Source organism: Balearica regulorum, chromosome 1 (genome assembly GCF_011004875.1).
Source record: "Balearica regulorum gibbericeps isolate bBalReg1 chromosome 1, bBalReg1.pri, whole genome shotgun sequence".
Classification (NCBI taxonomy): Eukaryota; Metazoa; Chordata; class Aves; order Gruiformes; family Gruidae; genus Balearica; species Balearica regulorum.
This window is the reverse complement of record NC_046184.1, coordinates 66767607-66787961: the sequence shown is the minus strand read 5'-3', so window position 1 is coordinate 66787961 and position 20355 is coordinate 66767607. Positions and strand designations below refer to the sequence as shown.

At 43.6% G+C, this 20355-nt stretch overlaps 1 protein-coding gene across 5 annotated transcripts in view; it reads right to left on the bottom strand.

Annotated features, from left to right (window-relative positions):
* Window positions 1-621: 621 nt before the first annotated feature.
* DENND5B (DENN domain containing 5B) overlaps window positions 622-20355 on the bottom strand; it is a 117395-nt gene continuing 97661 nt past the window's right edge. For all 5 annotated transcript variants that reach the window (XM_075756150.1, XM_075756127.1, XM_075756133.1 and 2 more), the window contains 10 exons: window positions 20192-20273; window positions 15064-15192; window positions 13595-13716; window positions 11626-11771; window positions 9768-9886; window positions 8436-8623; window positions 6708-6790; window positions 6416-6542; window positions 5435-5609; window positions 622-4565 (listed from right to left, as the gene is read on the bottom strand). In XM_075756150.1, the coding sequence (XP_075612265.1) occupies window positions 4382-4565; window positions 5435-5609; window positions 6416-6542; window positions 6708-6790; window positions 8436-8623; window positions 9768-9886; window positions 11626-11771; window positions 13595-13716; window positions 15064-15192; window positions 20192-20273 (1355 nt within the window). In that variant the 3' untranslated portion in view covers window positions 622-4381. The remainder of the gene's footprint in view (window positions 4566-5434; window positions 5610-6415; window positions 6543-6707; window positions 6791-8435; window positions 8624-9767; window positions 9887-11625; window positions 11772-13594; window positions 13717-15063; window positions 15193-20191; window positions 20274-20355) is intronic.

Genomic DNA, 20355 nt, shown 5'->3' with positions numbered 1-20355 from the left:
CACTGTCATTCTGTTGCACCTTTTTTGTTGCTAGCACCCATCTCTGTCAACCTCTCTCCTTATGGGACATGCTGACAGGCTGAGCATGAGCCATGGGCATGAGTTTCATTCCAGCTTTTTAACCATGAGTTCAAATATCAAGCAACCCTTGTGAAGAGAGGAGAGAGACCCTCGGCTGCAGTTCATCCCACACTTCTCCTTTTGCTGCCAACAGGATCCGATGCCCCTTCTCCCCACTCCTGCCCACGCACTCCAGGTACTAAGGGAGAGCGACCCAGGCTGCCTAGCAAACGCCACCCTGCTAAGAGCTAAACTTCACTGTGACCCCATTTCTTCCCTTCGATCAGCCGCGCTTTCCCCCTAAGCCTTGAAAACGAAGAGCTGGGCAGGCTGGGCACAGTCAGACTTTTGTGCCAGGGGAGGCAGAAGGGCAGGATTTGAGAGGGGACCCTCACACCCCCTTTATGCTTCAGCAAGTTCCCAGCACCAGAGTCACTGTCAGCTGAATCTTTCTGTTCGACTTGTGCCCTTTAGGAAACGTGCCCTCCAGGTTCAGATCAGCTCTTTGGCTTGAGACTCAAATCTCTCAGTTCCTCTGCAAGGAGAAAGTGACACCAACCGTTATTCTCACAGTTTTATTTGTAAAGGACATAGCATGAAAAGCTGTATTTCAATGTACTTCAAAACCTGAAAAACTCATGTCAGTTTGTGATATGTATGTTAAAGTGCTTGATATAACAATACTTTTACTAATGTTGTCTTGAAAATAATCCAGTTCTTACTCAGTTAGTAATAATGTAAAGACAAAATATACGTAATGGAGACATTTAAGGGTCATTTTAAGCTATACAGGGCACATTTGTACATTTCAAGTGTAACATACAATACTTCCCCTTAAGATGCGCACCTTCATTTGATTGAAAGAAGGAATTTTCTCAAATATGCCGTCGCACAACTATTCTAAAAAGACATTTTTGAACAATGATATCTAATGCACAAACCAACTCAGAATAAACATGAGTAGATTTTTCACTAAACAGTAGAATTTCATTCGTTTCAGAGAATTATAAATACACATTTTGTACACAGTGAGGCATTTGATTCTCTGACTCCCTTGAGTTACCATGCTGGGTGTTAGTACAACAGGACTATGCAAACTCAGACATCTGCAGACGGGTATTGGATAGGAATTTCTTTTTAAGAAGCAGATACAAGAGAGCTTTGGTCTTTTCCAAGATTCCCTTTCTCAACCCATGAAGGTGCTTTAACACTGAAGTAAAAACCGTGTTAGCTTAGAAGAATCCTGATGGGTTTCTCACCATTCTAGTGGGTAGAATGATTTCTGTAAACCTTACAGAAAAAAAACCTCACAGTTTCCAATAAACAAAAGTAGCCTACTAAAATAAAAACAATCATACATGGTAGAATAAAAATTCACCACGAAGAACTGTACTCCCAAGGCTGTCAAATAACTAGTCTTCTAGGAATCTGAGGCACTCAGCTGTGCCCCTTTCAAGGTATCTTAGGGTGTTTTATTGCCTATTAGACATACATTATTTTTATTGTATTATTATTAATATGATGCAAATCCTGACAAAATCAAACAAGTCAACACTTGCCAAAAAAGCTGACATGAAGTTGTGTTAAAGTTAAGTGCTAAAGGTTCCTTAATGTAGTTTGAAATGGGGGAAGGCCCTGTTTTGAATTTTAAAATTTCTCAGGTTTTGACTTATTTTAACTTAAGAACAACTTTATGTGGTTATTGCCCTTTTCTCTCCGTGTGGTTTATTAATCTATGCTTGACCTTTAGAGGTGCCCGCATTTCTACTTTATCCTGCTCGCACTTAACCCGTGTCTTGTTGGATAAATATTACGACTGCTTAAGTCATAAATAGTCTTTGGAGAAGTAGGCAGCAGTATACTTTTGAGAAGTATCCAGCTAGCAAATGCAGATGATGCTGTGAAGAAATCCAAGGACTAAAGAGGTTATTATTTCAGTAAAATGACAGTCACTTAGATGGGGTTGGGCGTGAAAAAATCATGTATAGCAGTCATTAGACATAAAAGGGCTGAGCTGTAATAGAAATCAAAACATCCTAAGCAGTCATTACCAAATAATGCTGCCACATGGTTTCTGGTGCTAAATGTATAATTTACTGATAGAGTTAAGTACTAGGGACGCATTTTCAATTGCTGCTGAAGGGTTGTCATGCATCTTCTGCTGACTTTAAGCAGACTTGCCTGGCCAGACAGAAAACCCTAACCCTCCAAATTTCACATTTCTGGAAACATAAGAGATATGTCACACAGCCGTGGGCTCTGGCTACTAACTCATGACACCATTCACAACCTTTACATTAGTTACTCACGCCCACAGCAATGACATGGCAGTGCTGCCTACGGTATTTGGGACAAGTTTAGTCAGTATAAGGAAATACAAGCCCAGGAGGAAAGAACAGTTATTACAAACTGGAACCCTCATTAAAGTCAACGACTCCCTGACAGCATTATTTTACTTCTTTCTTAGAAGTAAAAAAACCTTCTATAACATAAAACTCTCCCTTCTAATGTAGCGAAGTCACATGAAGAGCTTTCTTCTGGCTGGTAATATGATGTGAAACTTTGACACTAAAGTGAATGCTGTTATAAGAACTGGACAGCAGAAAATAGAGAAGCTTGACAAAAGGCAGGTGAGAAAGCAAACCCTAATTTTCATTCCTCTTTCCTTTTCCTTAGCTCTCATCCCTCTATCCACCATGTGCACGCTGTACCGAGACCTGCCACTCCCCACCATTCCCAAGTCCTTCCTCATGCCACGTGAGAGCACAGTGCAAGGCAATACACTTACAGTACCAGTCAGGGGCCTTTCCCAAGCCACAGCTGACAGTCAGAAATCCACAGAAATCCATGGACAAAATGGGCAAGATCACAGGGAACAGACAAGTGAAAACAAACACCTATATTTAAACTAACCTCCAAAAGCTAAAACCAGATGAAGCTAACTGTGCTGTCAGATCCTTCCAACTCCCATCCACAAGAACGGAAAATACACTCCATATTTGCTGCATGGTATCCACAAGATGATTTTAATGTAATCTATTGTTAATTTTTTAGCGTACAGGATTTCGGTTGCTCCCAGTTCCTCTTTAAGAGCTGTATCTATATATACATGCTGTATTACTAACACATTAACTGGAAAGTGTAGGAGAGGAGCCTCAAAATACCAAAGTGAGATGCTTTTTTCCTCCTTTAGCTTCATTCCTTTTCTTTTTTTTGTAGCTAGATAATTTAAAGAAAAAAAAGTAATCAAAGATTCTGTACTTCCTAGGAACACTCATTCTGTGGGATAAAGGAAGACTCATAACCTGTCAGCATTTCAAAACCAGCTGATACAGTTCAGTAGCACAGCAACATCGGTGTTTGTAGCTCTACAGCAAGTGACTCTTCTCAAGTATAGCAAGAATTTGGTATGAACCAAATTCCTCAACATGGGGAAAAAAGAAAAAAAGTCACCCACAACACAAACTGGCTGAGGGTGAGGGGGAATCATCAGAACATCCAGACAGGCAAGGGACACACCGAGCGAGTCAAGCAAGACATCATTCCCCATCTCAGGCTGCAGCAGCACCGCTTAATCAGGTCTCTCATACTCTCAGGCTCCGAGGCTGACCGCAGTCCTCTCCAGGGTTTAAGCATTTCAACACTGTCTCCCCTTTTGGAGATCAACAGAAGTGACACAAAAGACCTTACAGAAAAAAAATGATGACTCAACTTCCGTGCAAGGGTTGAGTCTTCAAACAAACAAAAAACTAAGAGACACCATGTACAGCAGGGTAAACCAGCATATGCTCACAACATTTCCAAGAGTGAGACAATCACAATGGCTACATAAGAATATTTGCTGTATTAATTTGCAATACCTGAAAAAAGCCCTGCTGAGTTTGCGCCGTATTTACACAATGATTGGCTTCTTCCTTGCAAGCAAGTAGCGGCATCCCTTCCCACCTCAGTCGTTCCCTCCCCCCGTCCTTCCCCTGGGTTTAAGCTACTCATAGTCAGAACAAGAACATTCAGTCTAAGAAAAATTTCTTAGAGTAATATAATTTCTTAGAGAAGGTAGCATATTTACACACATCTAACACATGAAAATACTCTATTTTATACTAAATTTCCGTTTGAAATAAACTACAATACTGCATCTTAGCTTTCTGCAGCTTTAGAGGACAGTCCCCGTCGGGCACAAACTGGGCTTCCCACTCCCGCTTCAACCGGCAGCTTTGCCTTACAGTGGTGTGCTACCATCGCGTTCAAGTCCTGACAGGTCTCCAGTTGTGGTTTGCTTGCTTGAGAAAGGAATAATGAACTTCTCAGCAAAGCCGTGCTAAACATCCACTCCTTTAATGAGCGATCCTTCTAGGATGATGTTGAAATCTTGCAGTGTCTGTAGGACTCGAATAAGGGAGTTGACAGTCATGCGGTCCCGTAGGAGAGCGTTCTCCTCATACATCCTTGTAATGGGCGGGCACTCTGCCAGCAAGGGGATCCACTGAGAGAGCAAGTGGTCCCTGCAAAGGGGATGAAAGGAATTATTTTAGCACCAAGTACAACAGATCTCAAACTGAAATTCTTCTCCAGGAACACAACCCCAAACACGCAGTCTCTTTTTGTGCGTGATGTGTGTTGTTTCCACATAAAAGTTTCCTGTGTGATCATAACTCCTGATTTTGTTAGTAAAATACAGGTAACTGAACATAGCATAGGAATGAAGGTGGAAAGATATCAGCAGAATCGGACAACTGACTTTTTGAAAGAATTCAGCAATGTTTTCAGGCCATGAACAGGGAAAGTAAAACTCAGGAAAAAACAATAGACTGTTTTCCAACTGGTTTTCCATGTATCCAGACAGACAGGACAAAAATGGCACTTATTTCTAGACACACCAACTTCCACCTTCCAAAATACAACTAAGGCCCCCCTGCCCCTCCCTGAGTGCACGACAGAAAGCATCCTATTAGGAAAGAAAGATTAGTCTAGAATAGTTTTGTCAAAATTGTATCAGACATCCCATTTTCATAGACAAAGAGATTCAATGAGGATTTAGAAATGCACCAGCTCTTGCAAAGGAACTCTGCATTCCCAAAGCCAGCACTTCATCAAAAATACAATTTCAAGACACATTTCATACATATGACTGTCAAGCTAACAGTTATAAAAGAGTTCAAAACATTTTTAGCAGTTTAGACACTAGCTATGTATCATTACTGCTTCTTTGCTCCAATTTTTCATGTAGTATTAAAGCTGCCTAAAATAGGTACTGCATAATAGATAGGTATGAGATGTCTTAAAATGGAAAACTAAAGATAATAGAAATGGTGTAAAAATATTCTTTTAGTCTAATGCAAGAGGACACATTTAAGGAAGAGCAGTTAAGTACCTTGTCCCCAGGCAAACCAGAATTTGGAATTTGCCGTCCTTTCCAATGTTCCTTGGAGCTGTATTGATGGCATTCACATAATGACAGAAGGTTTTGCATGAAGATCTCTGAAGCAAAAGGGCCTCCTCGTTGTCTCCAATCTGGTCACTGGTTTCAAAATAAGCAACAGCTTTCTCTGTGGTAGGAAGAAAATCAGAACCCAGTGAGCAGAAGTACGTCATTGTGACATAGAATTACGCAAGGGAATCCTTAAAAAAAAAACACCTGCCAAGACCTATTGCACAGTTTATATATGGATTCCTCGCTCTGAAGACCGTAGGTAGGTGGTGATCTCCACCTTTGCTACATAGCAGTGGTCAGCAGACCGGCCAACTTCTAATACAGTTAGGTAACATCAAGGAGCCGCACCAGAGTACCTATCAATGGTTTCATTGTAAGTGATACCATCAGCTTTGATTTTTTCACCTTTTCTGAGTAAGCACTTACCCTCAGGCTAAGTATCTCAACTTGCGAGCATCTTTTAAGGGACTAAGTATGTCTTAAATAACCACAACATAGGCCTACAGATAAGCATCACCAGAAGACCAGTGCAGTGATTAGGAGAGTTCTCATAAACAACTAGAAACCTGAACCTTTCACTCCCTGCCCTTTCCCAACTCTCCTCCTAATGTCAATTGCTACTCTACCCCAACCTCCAGCCTACTGTCTTTCTGGGTAGAAAAGCAGCTGCTTGAACATTCACTATGAATAAATGACTAGAATTTGAAGTATTTTTACATTTCTGCACAGATTCACACTCATTCCTTATACAGAGTTGAGTATTTCTCATCTTCCATCTTGTTTCTCATTGACTTTAAGGAACCTGGAGCAGGTGCTAGGCAGAAACAAATGGCACCCTAGCTGATGAGAATCCAAGGTCTGTGCGTGAGCAGTCATTTTGCCCTAATCTTTCTTCTGCCTCCAACTCACATACCAGCTTACCTATGAAATCCCAGATGAAGACATTCTTATGAAAAATGCGAGCTGATTTGAATCCGTGGTGGAAGACCTGCTCCAGTGCTGCGACCAGACCATTTTCTCCACACAACAGAATGGTAAGGCTCCCTCTCTGTGGGAAAGGGAGAGTCTGTAAGTACAACTTGCCTTGTTTGTATGCCAGAAGCTTCAAACCTAAAGGTTAACAGTGTCTACTGGTGCTTCAGTTCCATTTCTGTTTATAAAAGTATTTACATGCATTGTAGATACCAGGCAAGTAATGAAAAGTAGGAAGTACCTCTTTCTCTGGCTTGTGAAAGTGTTTCACAATATTGTTCACGGCTTCCCCAATTCCCTCTTGGATCTGTCCCGCATTAGGCTCTGTGAAATGATGGAGAACATACTAGCTGAAGATACAAACTTTAAACCATGCATCAAACTCTCATGATGACATAACTTGAACTGCAGAAATTACTCTGTATCTTTAACAGAGTTCAGGCAATCATTTGTCTTGAGTAAACCTGAGCCTTAATTACAAGCAACTGATGAGCAACCCTGGAATAGTCAAATAAATCACCCTACTTAAAAATGCACAACTCAAGGATCTGGCTTGATAAATATTTCATTTGAGATAATCACATCTTGCTCATCGCACAGAGTACAGCAACCCTCACATGAAGAGACAAGTGCTGAAAAGTTGTAGCCCAGGCAGTTGACTCCTACACAACGGAGGCCAGAAAACCCAGCACTCATTAATTTCTGACTTGAACCCACGATGTTTTATTGAGCCAAAACAACTACCTACTTTAGGCACATGTCTAGTCATTGTACCAGTGTGAGGGGCCACAGGCAGAGAATATTCCTTATTAATGGTTCCAAGACTAAGTTATCTTCTGTATTAAGATGTATGTCATGTTTCTGCTCTCAATCTGTTTAGCTGTATGCCTTTGCTACTGAATCATGCTATGCCTCCACCTGCTACCATCTCATCTTCCTATGCAGGTACCTGCAGAAACTTATCTAGTCCCTCATTCACTTTCTACTTAAAACAGACTGAACTTTTAAAACTTCATTTTAAGCAGAAGCTTTCCAGACTTCAGTCATTTTCATGGTTCTTCTGTGAGTCCTTTCTAGTTTTTCAGACATACATGGGTTGCTATTAGCTTGTCCTACAACTGTTATTTTGGAAGCATGGAGTAATTCAGTATGATTTTAGTAAATAATACTAACAAGTCTAACACAGACCCTCATGTAGCTCACAAGACAAGTGAATTATTGGGCCTTGGTGTTCTCAGACCTAAGGAAATGCTTGGCAGGTAGCTCTGGTGCCCACTCCTCCAGCTAATATGGACTCACACATGTGAAGAGCTGCAGTGGTTCCGCGGTGGTTTTTAAATGCTGCATTACTCTTGGAGGCTAATCTTTCCTTGCTTGACATTTCAGCAGTCATGTCCTCTAATTTTACAGGAGCCGGACAGATTTATGAACAGGATCTACGCTGTGATCATCTGTATGTTTAGTGGAAAATGCCTCACATGGCTCTTAGAGTTCCATGCCCTGTTGTAGCCAGATGCAGTTACTCATAAAAACTAATTTTAGGGACGTGAAGTAGATGTCCCTTTGCGTCCCTCTGGAGATGTGCTCCTCCAGAAGACAGTTTGCAGCAACCCCATCTGAACTGCCCTTCAGAGAGGACTGTCTTCCCACTGACTGCAGAGTGAGCTGGGAAGCTGAGCAGCATCAGCTACTACAAATTCGTCTCCTCCTCCCTCATCTCCTGTCTCCATGCTCCAAGGAAAGAGATTATTATGTCTCAACTGTCAAATGGGGACATTGAAAGAGGCAATGTGTACAGTCAGAGTAAGGTGCAGACACACAAACTGGGGCAGGAAAAACTCATCAGCTTGCAGCTGTTCCTCTGCACCAAGCCTTGCTTCAGTAGGAGCTCTCCTGTTCACAGGAGCTTCAGTTCTCAGCAGTTGCTGCCTCCTTCTCTAGTGCCCTGGGGACAAAGGAAAGGACTTACTGGTGTTCTTCCCTGTGAGGGAAGTGATGCTCAGTCGTCGAGCCGTGGTAGGAGATTTCTGCTGCGGCGGGGTACGGCACTGCTTTCCCAGCTCTTCGTCAGACGCGGAGGGGACAAGTTCTCCAATGAGTATTCGCTCCAGACTGCCATCATCAACGCCCTTTCCCAGCCATCGCCCGCAGGGAAACCTGCCATGCAGCCAGCACAAGCACAGGTCAGTCACACAGGTAATCTAGCTTGATCTCAAAGTTAGAGGGACAGCTAGCGCCCACAAACACTGCTAATAGACAGGGAATACTCCATAGCCAGAAACCTTTCACAAACCAGAACTCAGCAGGCAGCATCCCCTGCACCACAACTGACAGGACCAAACCAGAAAACTACATTCACTTCCATCCTCAGGAAAAGGGAAATTCGCAAAGCTTGCATGAAAGCACGGGACGACCAAAAGTGTTATACACATATTGCATGGGCCACATCTTGATTTCTGCTGCGTTATTTTTCACTTGCAACCACAACTGATATTCAACCTTTACAAATACCATGATGATTAACAACTAAACCCCCACACGGAGTTCCCACCCAACTGAAGCTGTGACGTCTCCTCATACTCAAACCTTACCTCACATTTTATTGCTGTACTTTTTGACCCCCTCCACAGTCCTAACGAAATCCACGCACACGTCCACAGCCCCAGTGCTTGTACCCCATTTCCTCCTGCTTTCCCCCATACGCTGTGGCCAACTCTGAGCTCTGGAGCTCACCTCTCTGAATTATAGTTTTCCAAGTCCACATTTAGAAAAAAAAAAATTAAGTCTGCTGAGCCAGATGTTTTGTAAAACCAATGATGAGTTAGGACGTCATTTTGACACAAGAGGTATGTACTCAATAGAAGATTAAGAAGTCATCAAAAACTTTTATTTTCTTGTAATCCCAGTTTCTGTACATTTGTTACGGTACTTAGATATTTGAATATTTTTTAAAAGAAAAAGAAATCAAAGATTTGTCCAAAACTAGCATTCCAGCTCTTGGGGGTTTGAAAAGTTCATTTGTGCACAATTTTAACACACTACTTTAAATCAAGAGATATATTTATTAGACACAAACATATGAATCACTTCAAAAGTATCCACACTGTCTGTCATGTCTCAGAGAGATGCAAAGAAAATCCTACATTCAAGTCTCATTTAATACTTAGCCGATTACTTGACTTCAACTAGGGGTTCTGAAATGAGAGAACCAGGGGTGAGGGGGACCAACTCAACCTTATTGGTTACCCAAATCAGCCCACAGTGGAATTTCAGACAAAGAAAATTAAAACTTGTTGCTTACTTGTATGTGTGTCCTGTTATTTCATTTCGGACCATGACACAATCAACCAGCCACTTGGCTAGTAGCCCTGAGTTGTCATGACCAATCTGAACCGTTGTCAGCTTCCCTAAATTCTGGCACTGAAATGAATAATAATTTTTACTTAATTTAAAAAAACAACAAACACCACACATTCCCACCACATGCACACGTATGGTCTCAAATGTATGTTTTTATTCAGTTTTCTTTGATTTATACAGCAAGTATTTTCAGCCAAACATGCAAAGTGTTTTGAAAAACAGAATAATTATTTTAAGACAGGAGAAAAGAAATACCCTGAAATAAAACTATTAAAAGCTTGTGAAGAGATTACATTCTTTGTTGTGAGCACTCTGAATATTTCTGAGAAGTGTTAATTACAAATTTCTGAGCTAAGGTGATAAAAAGGTGTGCTTTTATAGAAGAAATAGATCTTCAGTACAAACAGCTTTTCAAAAATGCATTTTGAGCATACTAACCTTCAGTTGACTCACTCTACACTATGAAGCAGTCCTAAATCCTTTATAATTTCCAAAGATTGATTTGCTTATCGTTGGGCAAGACAAAAATCACTGACATGAGACTCTTAACATCACAAAGAGACAGAACAAGGAAAACAAGGGACTGTGAATTCCAGTGCAATATGTAATTGTAGGTGGGGCTGGCAGCAACATCTATTAATGTCACCTAAACACTTCCCTTGCAAGACCTTGGTTTTCATTGCTTCTACTACTGCCAAACAAGCAGCTTGGACTGACATTTTCCATAGTGGGTGGCTACGCAAGTCAATATTTTAGGAAAGCTTCAGCCAAAGGAGTATTCCAGAACAGTATTAGTATAGTCCTTAGGAATGTCCAAATATGTTATTTTGCTTGTTGGAAGCCTGGAGATCTTTTCTACAAAATACTAGTATCTCAAATGAGAGGCAGCCATTGTATCACGAAAATATCCTCACTATCTCTGTTAAAATCTAACTTTATTTGGCAAGAGTGGATTTTTGGGGGGTTTTTTTACTATTGTGGTTGAAGACCAGTCTGCATATGGTCAATGGATGCAACTTCAATTTTAGTCACAGATTTGCCTACAAAATCACTCCTTACTGGATATGGTACAGCCCGGAGCTGTAGCAGCCTGATGGGGCTTTCCCTGCAGTTCCTCCTACTAGCTGCTTTGGGTGGCACCAAGCCAACCTGTAATTGATGGGTGGGAAAGCCGGGTAGTCAAATGCAAAGAGAAAACCACAGCGAGCATGGAGAAGAGATTCCGATGGGGATGGCGGCTCTGTGGTTTGCTGGGGGTAGCACTCAAAGCTGGGAAGTTGAAGAACACAGGAGTTAGACTGGCTGGTTGGAAGGAAAGCAATGTCGGATAAGGAGCTGGAAGTGGGAGGAGGAGAAATTTGGGACTGGCCAGAAGAAAGAAAGAGGAGAAGAAATCTGGGACCTGGGTGGTGGTAAGTGGGAAGACAAATTGAAAGAAGGGAAAAGAAACTAGGAAGGGAAATGAGGGGTCAGAAATGAGCCCTGAAAGACAAAACTAGGATAGCTGGCAAGATGTGGAAGGGAATGAGGTGTGGAAATAGAGTGGCTAAGTGAGAAAAGAGGAGCCCGAGGCTGGGACAGGGACAGCAGTGAAGCCTATGGTTAAATGTGGTACGTGTGCATCTAGCACAGGAGGGGCAGGCAGCACTATTTTCCTGGTTTTGAATTTACAGAGACCTTGAACACCTGGACAGAGTCTGAAATACTGTGATCTTAAGGCAATAAACCCTCACCAAATTAATGTTTACTTGGAAGCCTGTTTCAAATTGAAAAGTAAAAGGTAAAGAGCATGTACTCACCTCAAATGTCATTTCTAGGTGGTTTTTAGGAATCTGCATTACACCTGTATCTCCTAGTTCTCCTGACACACAAATCCACGGGTTTGATGTGGTTATTGCATTGCTTAGTTTTTTGATGGGAATTATCACTGACCTATAAGGGATCACTAAGAAAGGGGGAGAGTAAGTTAGTCTTGACTTTTTTTACTCCTCAGAGTAAACCACCCCTTGCCCTCACAGGTAAGTTCTCGTCCCATGTCTCAACAGCCTAACAAGGAGAACTCCTCCTCGCTTCTCCCTATGAAGGGCCAGACAAACCTACGAACCTGGAGAGTGCCTGGCTGCGGCGGCAGAGACTCTCCCCTCACGGAGAGTCACAGCAGCCCTCCCAGCTCCAGCCAGCCATAAACCAGAACCAGCGGCTCTGCAGCGCAGCTTTTGGGGAGCTTCCACCCGCGTTCATTACTGCGAGCAGCTTCTTCAAACCGCTTTCGGGTCAGCGAGGGGGGGCTCGGTGCGGCCTGCCCTGAGGAGCGAGGGGGGGCTCGGTGCCGCCTGCCCTGAGGAGCGAGGGGGCTCGGTGCCGCCTGCCCTGAGGCGCCTGCGGGCAGCGCGAGCGCCGCACGGTGGTGCTGCAGCCCCGCCGCAGAACCTTGCCGCAGAGCCGGGGCAGCGCCACGACGGCCCCGGGGTCTGCCGAGGAAAGGGATAATAAAGCCCGTCGGCGGCAAGCCACCGCCGGCCCCGGCAGGTTGAAAGGATGAAGGGGGCACACGGAAGGTTACAGGGGAAAAGGGGATGTTATAAACGCTGGCACGGCTGGTAATAGCATAGCCAAAGTCTCAAGTCTGTGGACAGCGCCCCCCCCCCCAATTAATAAATAATAACAATTCTAAAGTTATTTATAATAATATTTTTATTTTATAATATTTTTCTTATTATTATTGCTTTTAAATCTGTACCACCCATACCTGCTTAAGACAAGGACCGCTACCCACCCCAATTTGGATTTGACTCGGATACCGCATGCTTAGCACTGCAAGAGTCTCTCTCCTTATGTTTCACAAGCTGCCTTTTTGACCGGGTAAGATAAGCCAGCGTTTTTATTTTTTGTGTGCCATACAATGATACTGCACTCAAAAAAAATATCCTCAAATTCCAAGCGTTTGACCTACAGGGGAAAGCTGCCAAGCTGGATGCCCCACAGAAATAAGATAATCAAGGATGAATAAATCTCTTCGCGCTGTGCTAGTTCTGAGGGGATTTATTATTGCTTTAAGAGGAGAAAAAGTCGAATGAGTGCCTGTTTTGACAGCCACGTTAAACTTGCTTCACTTCACTCTGAACAGGCAGGAAAATGAAGACTAAGGGCTGCCAAGGTGAATACAAATAATTAGGTCATCTCATGGGTCCTGCCTTCTCTGCAGTGCCCAGTGCTGGAGAGACAAAGATTAATTTTCAGATTTTGATCCAATGTCTGTTCTCCTTCTTACAGGAGAGGAAAGGAGAGGGAATCTTTTTGGTATTTAAGGAAAGACAAAAAGAGATTTAAAATATACAGCAGAGCACAAAATGCCTTGTATTTCATCCTCCAAGACTTCCATCTCCTCCTCAGCCTGCAGAGAGCAGGCTGTAGAATGCACACTTAGCAAAGGCCAGAAAGAAGCATTAGGATGTAGAGGACTTGTCTGGGAGGGAAGGATGAAAAAGACTATACAACTTAGCAAGAAAAAACAAGTGCTACGGCAGCACTCTCTGCTGATTACTCTGCTTTGTGCAATGCTCTTATCCAAAGCACTCCCACACAACCTTGGCTCTCCAGCTGGTTTCCCAGAGCAACACCCAGCACCCATCAGCCCGGCAGGAACAACCAAGGTTTCCAGATAAGGGCTCAGCTACTCAGACACCAGAAACAGCAACATCGTCTCTTATAAATCATGACAGCAACTAATTTTTACCCAGGGGGAAAAAAAATTATTCCTCAACTCACTGATTGTGGTAAAGACGCTTGTGAAGCAGAAGTAATCCACAGCATTGAGCGAGAGCAGGTGATACAGAAACTGTTCCCGTTCTTCTTCACAGCGCAGGAAAGCGTAACGCTTGTAAAGTTTCCTGGTAGAAACAAATACATTGCTTTCTTGTTGAAAAAGCACCATGTACCTTAAAAGGTGTTTGAATCTCAAAACACCAAATTAAGAGTTGATCTTCATGGGAGGTATGAAAAGTGAGATTCCCTAGTTAACACAAACTGCTAGAAACCCACAGGGGGATTTTATCTCCTATGCTACACGTGCTTTACAGACCGTGCTCAGCTCCATGCTGCCATAGCAAGGCTACAGAGTTCATCCCATTAAAGGATCAGTTTTGGTTTTGCTGCAAAGCACACATATGGACTAACACAACTCACAACAGCAGACCTGAACCAACACATAGCAACCTCATTTCTTCCCCATATCTTCCCACCATGGAATAGCCTTCTCTAATAACCTAATCTTCCTTCTGCTCCACACTGTGACAGAAAAAACTAAGCAGAAGGCACTGAGCAGCAGGGAGGGTCCTCCCACTACTCTTTCAGTTCAGTGAAATGAGTGTACACCACCAATTGCCCAAAGCAGCGCAGAGGCACACCAGGAGTTAACCTGGCCCTGCTCTGAGAAAGCACAGAGCTTGTGGCACTGCCTGTAGTCTGAAGGCAACAGACTCCCAAAAAGCTGCTGACGTAGATAGATGTAGATGCAATGTCAGGAAAAGACAGGTCTGCCATCATGCCATCAGCTGATCACCCAAGAGATGATTGTCTCTAGCTATCCTGCTTTCTTCCCGTTAGCAGATTTGAGAATTTGGTAGCTTCCAGCATATATCGTGCGTGTAACTCATCACAGAGCCAGAACTGCATGCAACAGCTAGGACGTTTTCTTTTCATAAGGTTTGTGGGTTTTTTTCATTTGAGAACATGAAGTTGGGGAACATCTACACAGGCAGATCCTTAACTGCCTGTGCTTGCAAAAGGAGGCAAAGCTGGGGGGAGCTATTAAGTGGCTGGGAGGGCTGGCCTCTAACCCAGCTCATCGGCAGTCAGGATGCAGGCCTGTGTTTGGCATGAGTCAACCTAACGCAGGGCTGCTGCAAGAAAAGGGGGGTTCCTGCCCCCGCTGCTTCATTTGCACAAGATACAGTGATTGTAGGGGCAAGAAGTGACTTGGATCAATGCAGTGACCTGAGCAAAACCTAATGCCTCCTTCCTGAAAGCTGTGATTCGTTTTCCATGCAGATGAGCAGGCTTCTGCCCTGCTGGGGGGGCAGTACCTCCTCCCTCAGCTACCCTCTGCCCTTCAGTCACCGCTGGCTGGAAACCACGGTACCTAAACAGGGCGCCTGGCTGCGCCCTGAGCCAGCACAGAACCTTGACACACCGAGGAAGACATGAAAGCAAAGCTTTGAGAAAAAGAGCCAGCTTACTTGGCAAGTGCCTGGTTGGAAAGCAGCTGCTTCAGGTGCTGAGACAAAAGCTTCTTCTCCAGAGAAAGCCTTATCCAGGCTCGGGCTCGCCCCACATCAGTCTTTATCTCACTCATGTTCTGAACATGCCTGAAATGGGTGGGGAAAAAAAAAATAATAGATGAATCATAAAAATCATACATGCTTCAAATGGCAACATCCAATGTGATGCAGCAGCTGAATCGGAAAATGTCTCCTGACATCATTTCTAGAGAAAGAGATGCCAGCATGGCACTGCAGAGCCCTGCGCTGTGGCACTGAGACCCCCGGCAGCCCCAGGCTGGCCCAGGGACATGGGGCAGCCCTTCCCAGGCATGGCAGGTTGCAACCCGGACGGACTACAGCCTGTATCAGCTGCTCTGAGTCCTGGCATTTGCTTGGCCAAGGTGAGCAGGGGTAGATCTGCTCATCCCTGCATTGCCTGAGGTAGATGTCCTCACAGACACTGCTAACACTTAAAAAAAAGCAGCCACCTTATGAGACCCAGTTGTATCATGGTCGCTCGCTCAAGCTGCTGACACGAGTGGCTATGTCTGTGAGAGCAGAGGACAAATACATATCCTAAGAATTTCTCCAAACCACAAGGTACTCTGAAGGCTCTGTTGAACCTCTTGATGGTGGCAGCAACAGGGAAACTGAGAAAAAGAGGATTGTTGGGGAAAACTAGTGACAGGCAGGCACAAGCAGAATCACAGTTTCAGGGATATGAGGCCCACACGTAGGTGATAATCTGAACAGCCCTCCACCTCATGCTTGGTTTCTAGGAAAGCAGAACTGTTCCATGGGGGCTTTCTTCTATGGTTTTGCTTTTCTTTTTTTAAACTTCCCATATTTCAGTTTGGAGAATGCTAGAAACCCTAGTTTCAGAGCACAGGGACCTTTAGAAGAGGAAGAGAAGTGCCACGGCAGGTCAAAGCTGCTTCCATAAACCTCCCACCTTGTTAAATAAACAGCAAGAAAAATGAGTAAGTTTCCAGCAGGAGAAAGAAAAGGCTGCAATTTCTTTCTTGCATGCAGTTTGTGTGTTAAGCGCACAGGCAATTCAGCCCTCCAGACCTCCATGGCAGGCTCCAAGTACCATCAGCTAAGTCTGAACTGATCCCTGTTGCCATTTATTTTCCAACTCCTGCATCTTCCTTGAAGGCCTTCTGTGCATTGCTGAGTGTTAGGGAATGCGGCAATATTTACTCCAAAGAAAATCCAACAAAGTCATGCCGTGACTGATGCTTTTTACGTTGACTAGTATAGTCTCACTGTCTCATGCTTTCCCCCATCTGTTACACCCAAGCGCGTGCTTTGCGTTATATTTAGACCCTGTATTATTTGAGAAAAATACTCTCTTGTTTATAGAGCTTCTAACATAACAGGGCTATGGCCTTAAGGGCAAATTTGCAAAGTACAACTTAGTGCTATCCAGAAATACTCTGCACAAGTGAGGTGATTAACAGATGTAGCTCAGCAGCACTGTTCTCTGCCAGGCTGACCTACCCAAATTCTCAAAATACAGTTCTACCTTTGCAATCCAAGCTGAGGGGTCTGTATCACATGGCTCTGTGTTGTACGTACATATCTGAAGCACCATGAGGAAGAAACAATCAACATGAGTAATGGTAGCTTGCCAGTGGCAAAACCTAGGTTATTTAAATACTCTTTAAAAAAGAGAGAAAGAAAAAAAAAAAAAAAGATTTTTTTTTAAAATTAATTTTCCTCCTGTTTCCTAATGTGACACATGGAGAGTTCTCTGATGGACCAGGTGAGAAGTACTAACTCTTAGTAAGTTGTAAAATAAACCTAGGAGGGCACATTACACTCATGTCCAAGTCCTTGCCCTTTATTAGCAAGCTCAGCAGCCTCCCTCTGTCAGCAGCGATGCCTACCAGCTGAATCACTGCTCAGAGCCTTGCTCCTGGCACTGGAAAGCCCTTCCTGGCTCAGAGCGTGGCAGCCAGCATTAGACCTTCGAGCCCAGACAGCTGGGCACATGATCTGGAGTCCTTGAGAAACAGGATGCACACTACACTCAGCTACATTGTGTTGAGACGCTCTCCTCAGACATTGCAAGTCTTTTGAGATGGGAAGATCAAAGCACACACTCCCTCCCTCCCCTTCCTCCCCCCGCAGTACTTGGCTTGAATTATATCTAATATAAAACACTGAGTAGAATATGTTATTTTACTGTGAGAAGATTGAAGTACAGATGGACTCAACCTTATTCCATGCATGCTCTGTACCTCTTCATTACCTGTTTGTGGTTCAGACCAGATTGGCATTAATTGTGCATTTGGGAAAAATAAGGATCTGCAACCACACAGCTTGCCAGAAACATTAAAAAAGATTCAGTAATCAGTCTTGGTGTCAGCAAAAGCAGAGTGTAACAGAACAGAGCATTCAGGAACTCAAATTTATTTCACACTCAGTTGTGAGAGTCAGAACAGCTCTATTTATATCAGTGACCTAAGCATAAGGACTGTATGCTCACCACCACACAGCAAACTCTTCTTGTCAGAGTGCTGAACAGCAATTTCAATGCAACTCCCTAGGTTGAGACTTGCTTTTAATCCCATTAGTAATAAAGAAAAATCTATTTTCCCTGTCAAATGTAAGCCTGGGGTATGTGAGACATACCCTCTGCAAATAGCTGTGCTGACAGAAGAGGTTACAGCTGCTCAGTATCACCATGCCCCCGAGGATGGTGTGCTTGCTCCCGATCCCTGTGCAGTCAGAAATGAGCCATACTAGCTTGTGCCGCGTAGGTAGCAGGTCTTTGCTAACCCAGGTTCTTTCGACTGCAGCAGGTTAAGCACCACTGCTGTGGGCCCTGCATCCTTTGCTGCAAGATCCCCACGGGAAGGGAGGCACGACATGGGCATGAAAGCAAGCGCTGGTGGCAAGGAAGGGTTTGCCTGAAGGTCAAGGACCGAAAACAACTGACCAAAGGTTGCGGGGAGTTGCCTTGGTGCTGACTGGTCCAGCTGGACGTGCAGCAATGTGCCCAAGGCTATGCTGGAGGTGGGCTGCAGCAGGAGTCTGCCAGGGAACTGGAAAAGGGGTGGGAGAGATGCTGCAGATCCTTGCCCAGGGGAAAGGCTGAAGGGCATACCCCAAACACACTTGTGCAGAGACTCTCTGTGCAGAGAACCAAAATAAACATCTTGAGCATCTCCCATACCACATCTAAGACGCCCGGCTTTGCGAGGGAGGCAGAGGACACACCACGTTACCTGTAGCACAGGCTCATCACACGTTCAGAGTGTGACTGTGATTCACCCTTGCTTTTTAAGTTGTTTACATAACCTTGTGTGAGCCATTGAAAACAAGCTGTACTTAAGGCAATGCTTAATCCTCTAGCCAGTAGGTCAGTCAGCACTGCAACCCCAGCAATTTAACAATTGCCCATCCTTCTAACTTCAATGTAAATCTGTGTGTGCAAACAAATATTAAGCGGCATTCCTTCCAAGCAGGAGAAAGTATGCCACAAGATTACGGATTGCAAATTCAACTCACCATCTGCCCAGCATTTTCTATGACCAGACATGTTTGTGGATAATCACAAATACCCAAGATATTACAAAAGGTAGTGTTCTGCTTCTGTACCTTTTCTCTGAAGAGTGAAAACAGTCTTGTGATTCAAGCAAGAGAGCTCAGATCTGTGCTGGGCTTTCATTACTCAAGTGGAAGTATGTGGAAGACGGAACGCATGCACGCAGCAGCGAGCGCACACGGCCTCCTCTGTTGGCAATCCCCTCCCAACATAAGAGTTTCCGCTCCAGATCCTCCTTCACCCTTTCCTCAGACTGACCCTCTACATGCCTGTCAGCCTCACAGGACTGAATTAAGTAAATGGCTGCCACGTCCCATAAGAGGGATGATAAAATGACAGACACGTGTAAAAATGACCTCTTGGCATTATACTCCTAATGACACTGTATATATTCTCCCTCCCTCTTTCGCGGCTTGTTTTAGACTTATGTGGCACGTCATATTCTTCGAAATCAGAGCACAAGACTCAAACTACACAGCATCAAACAAAAAGGCTGCATGCTGCAGGCAGGAACTACAGTCATTTTCTTTCAGAAAAGTCTGACTAATCTGTGGCATCTCACATCAGAACCCCCCTCCCCCACACCTGTAATAACACATGTGGTAAAAAATCACATCACTGTAATCATGTTTTTGTGAACTAACTACAACTATCTTATTTTTACCATAAGATTTTTTTCCTGTATTTTTACGTGGAGGGAGGACATGCTGTTAGAAGAAACAATACTCATGTTGCCTCGCACATGAAACTGCTAGCAATTGCTAGCAGCTATCTACAGATGAGCATTACTCCTCCCCTCTTTTCATGGCACTTTTACCCTACTGCAATGCTTAGCCATAGCAAGTGAAGTGTCAAAGCAGTGGTTTGACCTGGCAGTGGGGCAGTCAAGGAGATGCCCTGAAGAACAACTGTCTGATGCTCTCTGGTCACATCATCCTCCACCTCTCCTTACTCTCTAATCCTTCCAGTTCCCAACCAACACTTCCTAAAAATCTCTCCAGAGCCAGGCTGTGATCTCCTACAGAGCACCTGCCCTTACATCACGTTCCAATTTTAAACTCACCCAAATACTAGGTTTGATTACATTTCTAAATTTGTACATTTATTACTATTTGCCATAAAATGCTAATTAAAAAGAAAAAATTGCTCAGGCATTGCGAGCAGGTTTTTATATCCCTTTGCTTTGTCTATCAACTGTACTTGTTCAGTCAGTAATTTAAAACAAACAGAAAGAAACAAACTCAAGGTATCAAGGAATTCAACATATCTGCTGTTATTTGTAGAAGTTGGCTTTACTGCTAGAAGAGCCCCCTGGGGAAAAAAAAAACCCAGAAAACTTTTGTATTTTTAATTGTCTTTTAGATAAAATAAATCAAGTAAACATGCAAAAAAGTTTTGTAAAATAAAAAGGCAACAGTTTGTAGATTTGAATGTGGGCGAAGGAAAAGGTTTGATTCTTCTTAGCCTTTGTAAACTCAAAGCTAGTGAGGATCTTTACCTTATGCTACACAATTAAAACCACAATTAATGCTTTAGGAAACTGTGTACCTCATATCTTGTATCAGGGAAACCCTCAAAGTAGGCAAAGTAATTCCTGTATCAGACTTTCGTCTTTCTGTTCCAACAGCAACTACAACAGAGAAAATATATGAAGTTAATACAAAATTACAGTAATGGTCTGTGATGCATTTGTTTTACATACAGCTGAAAAC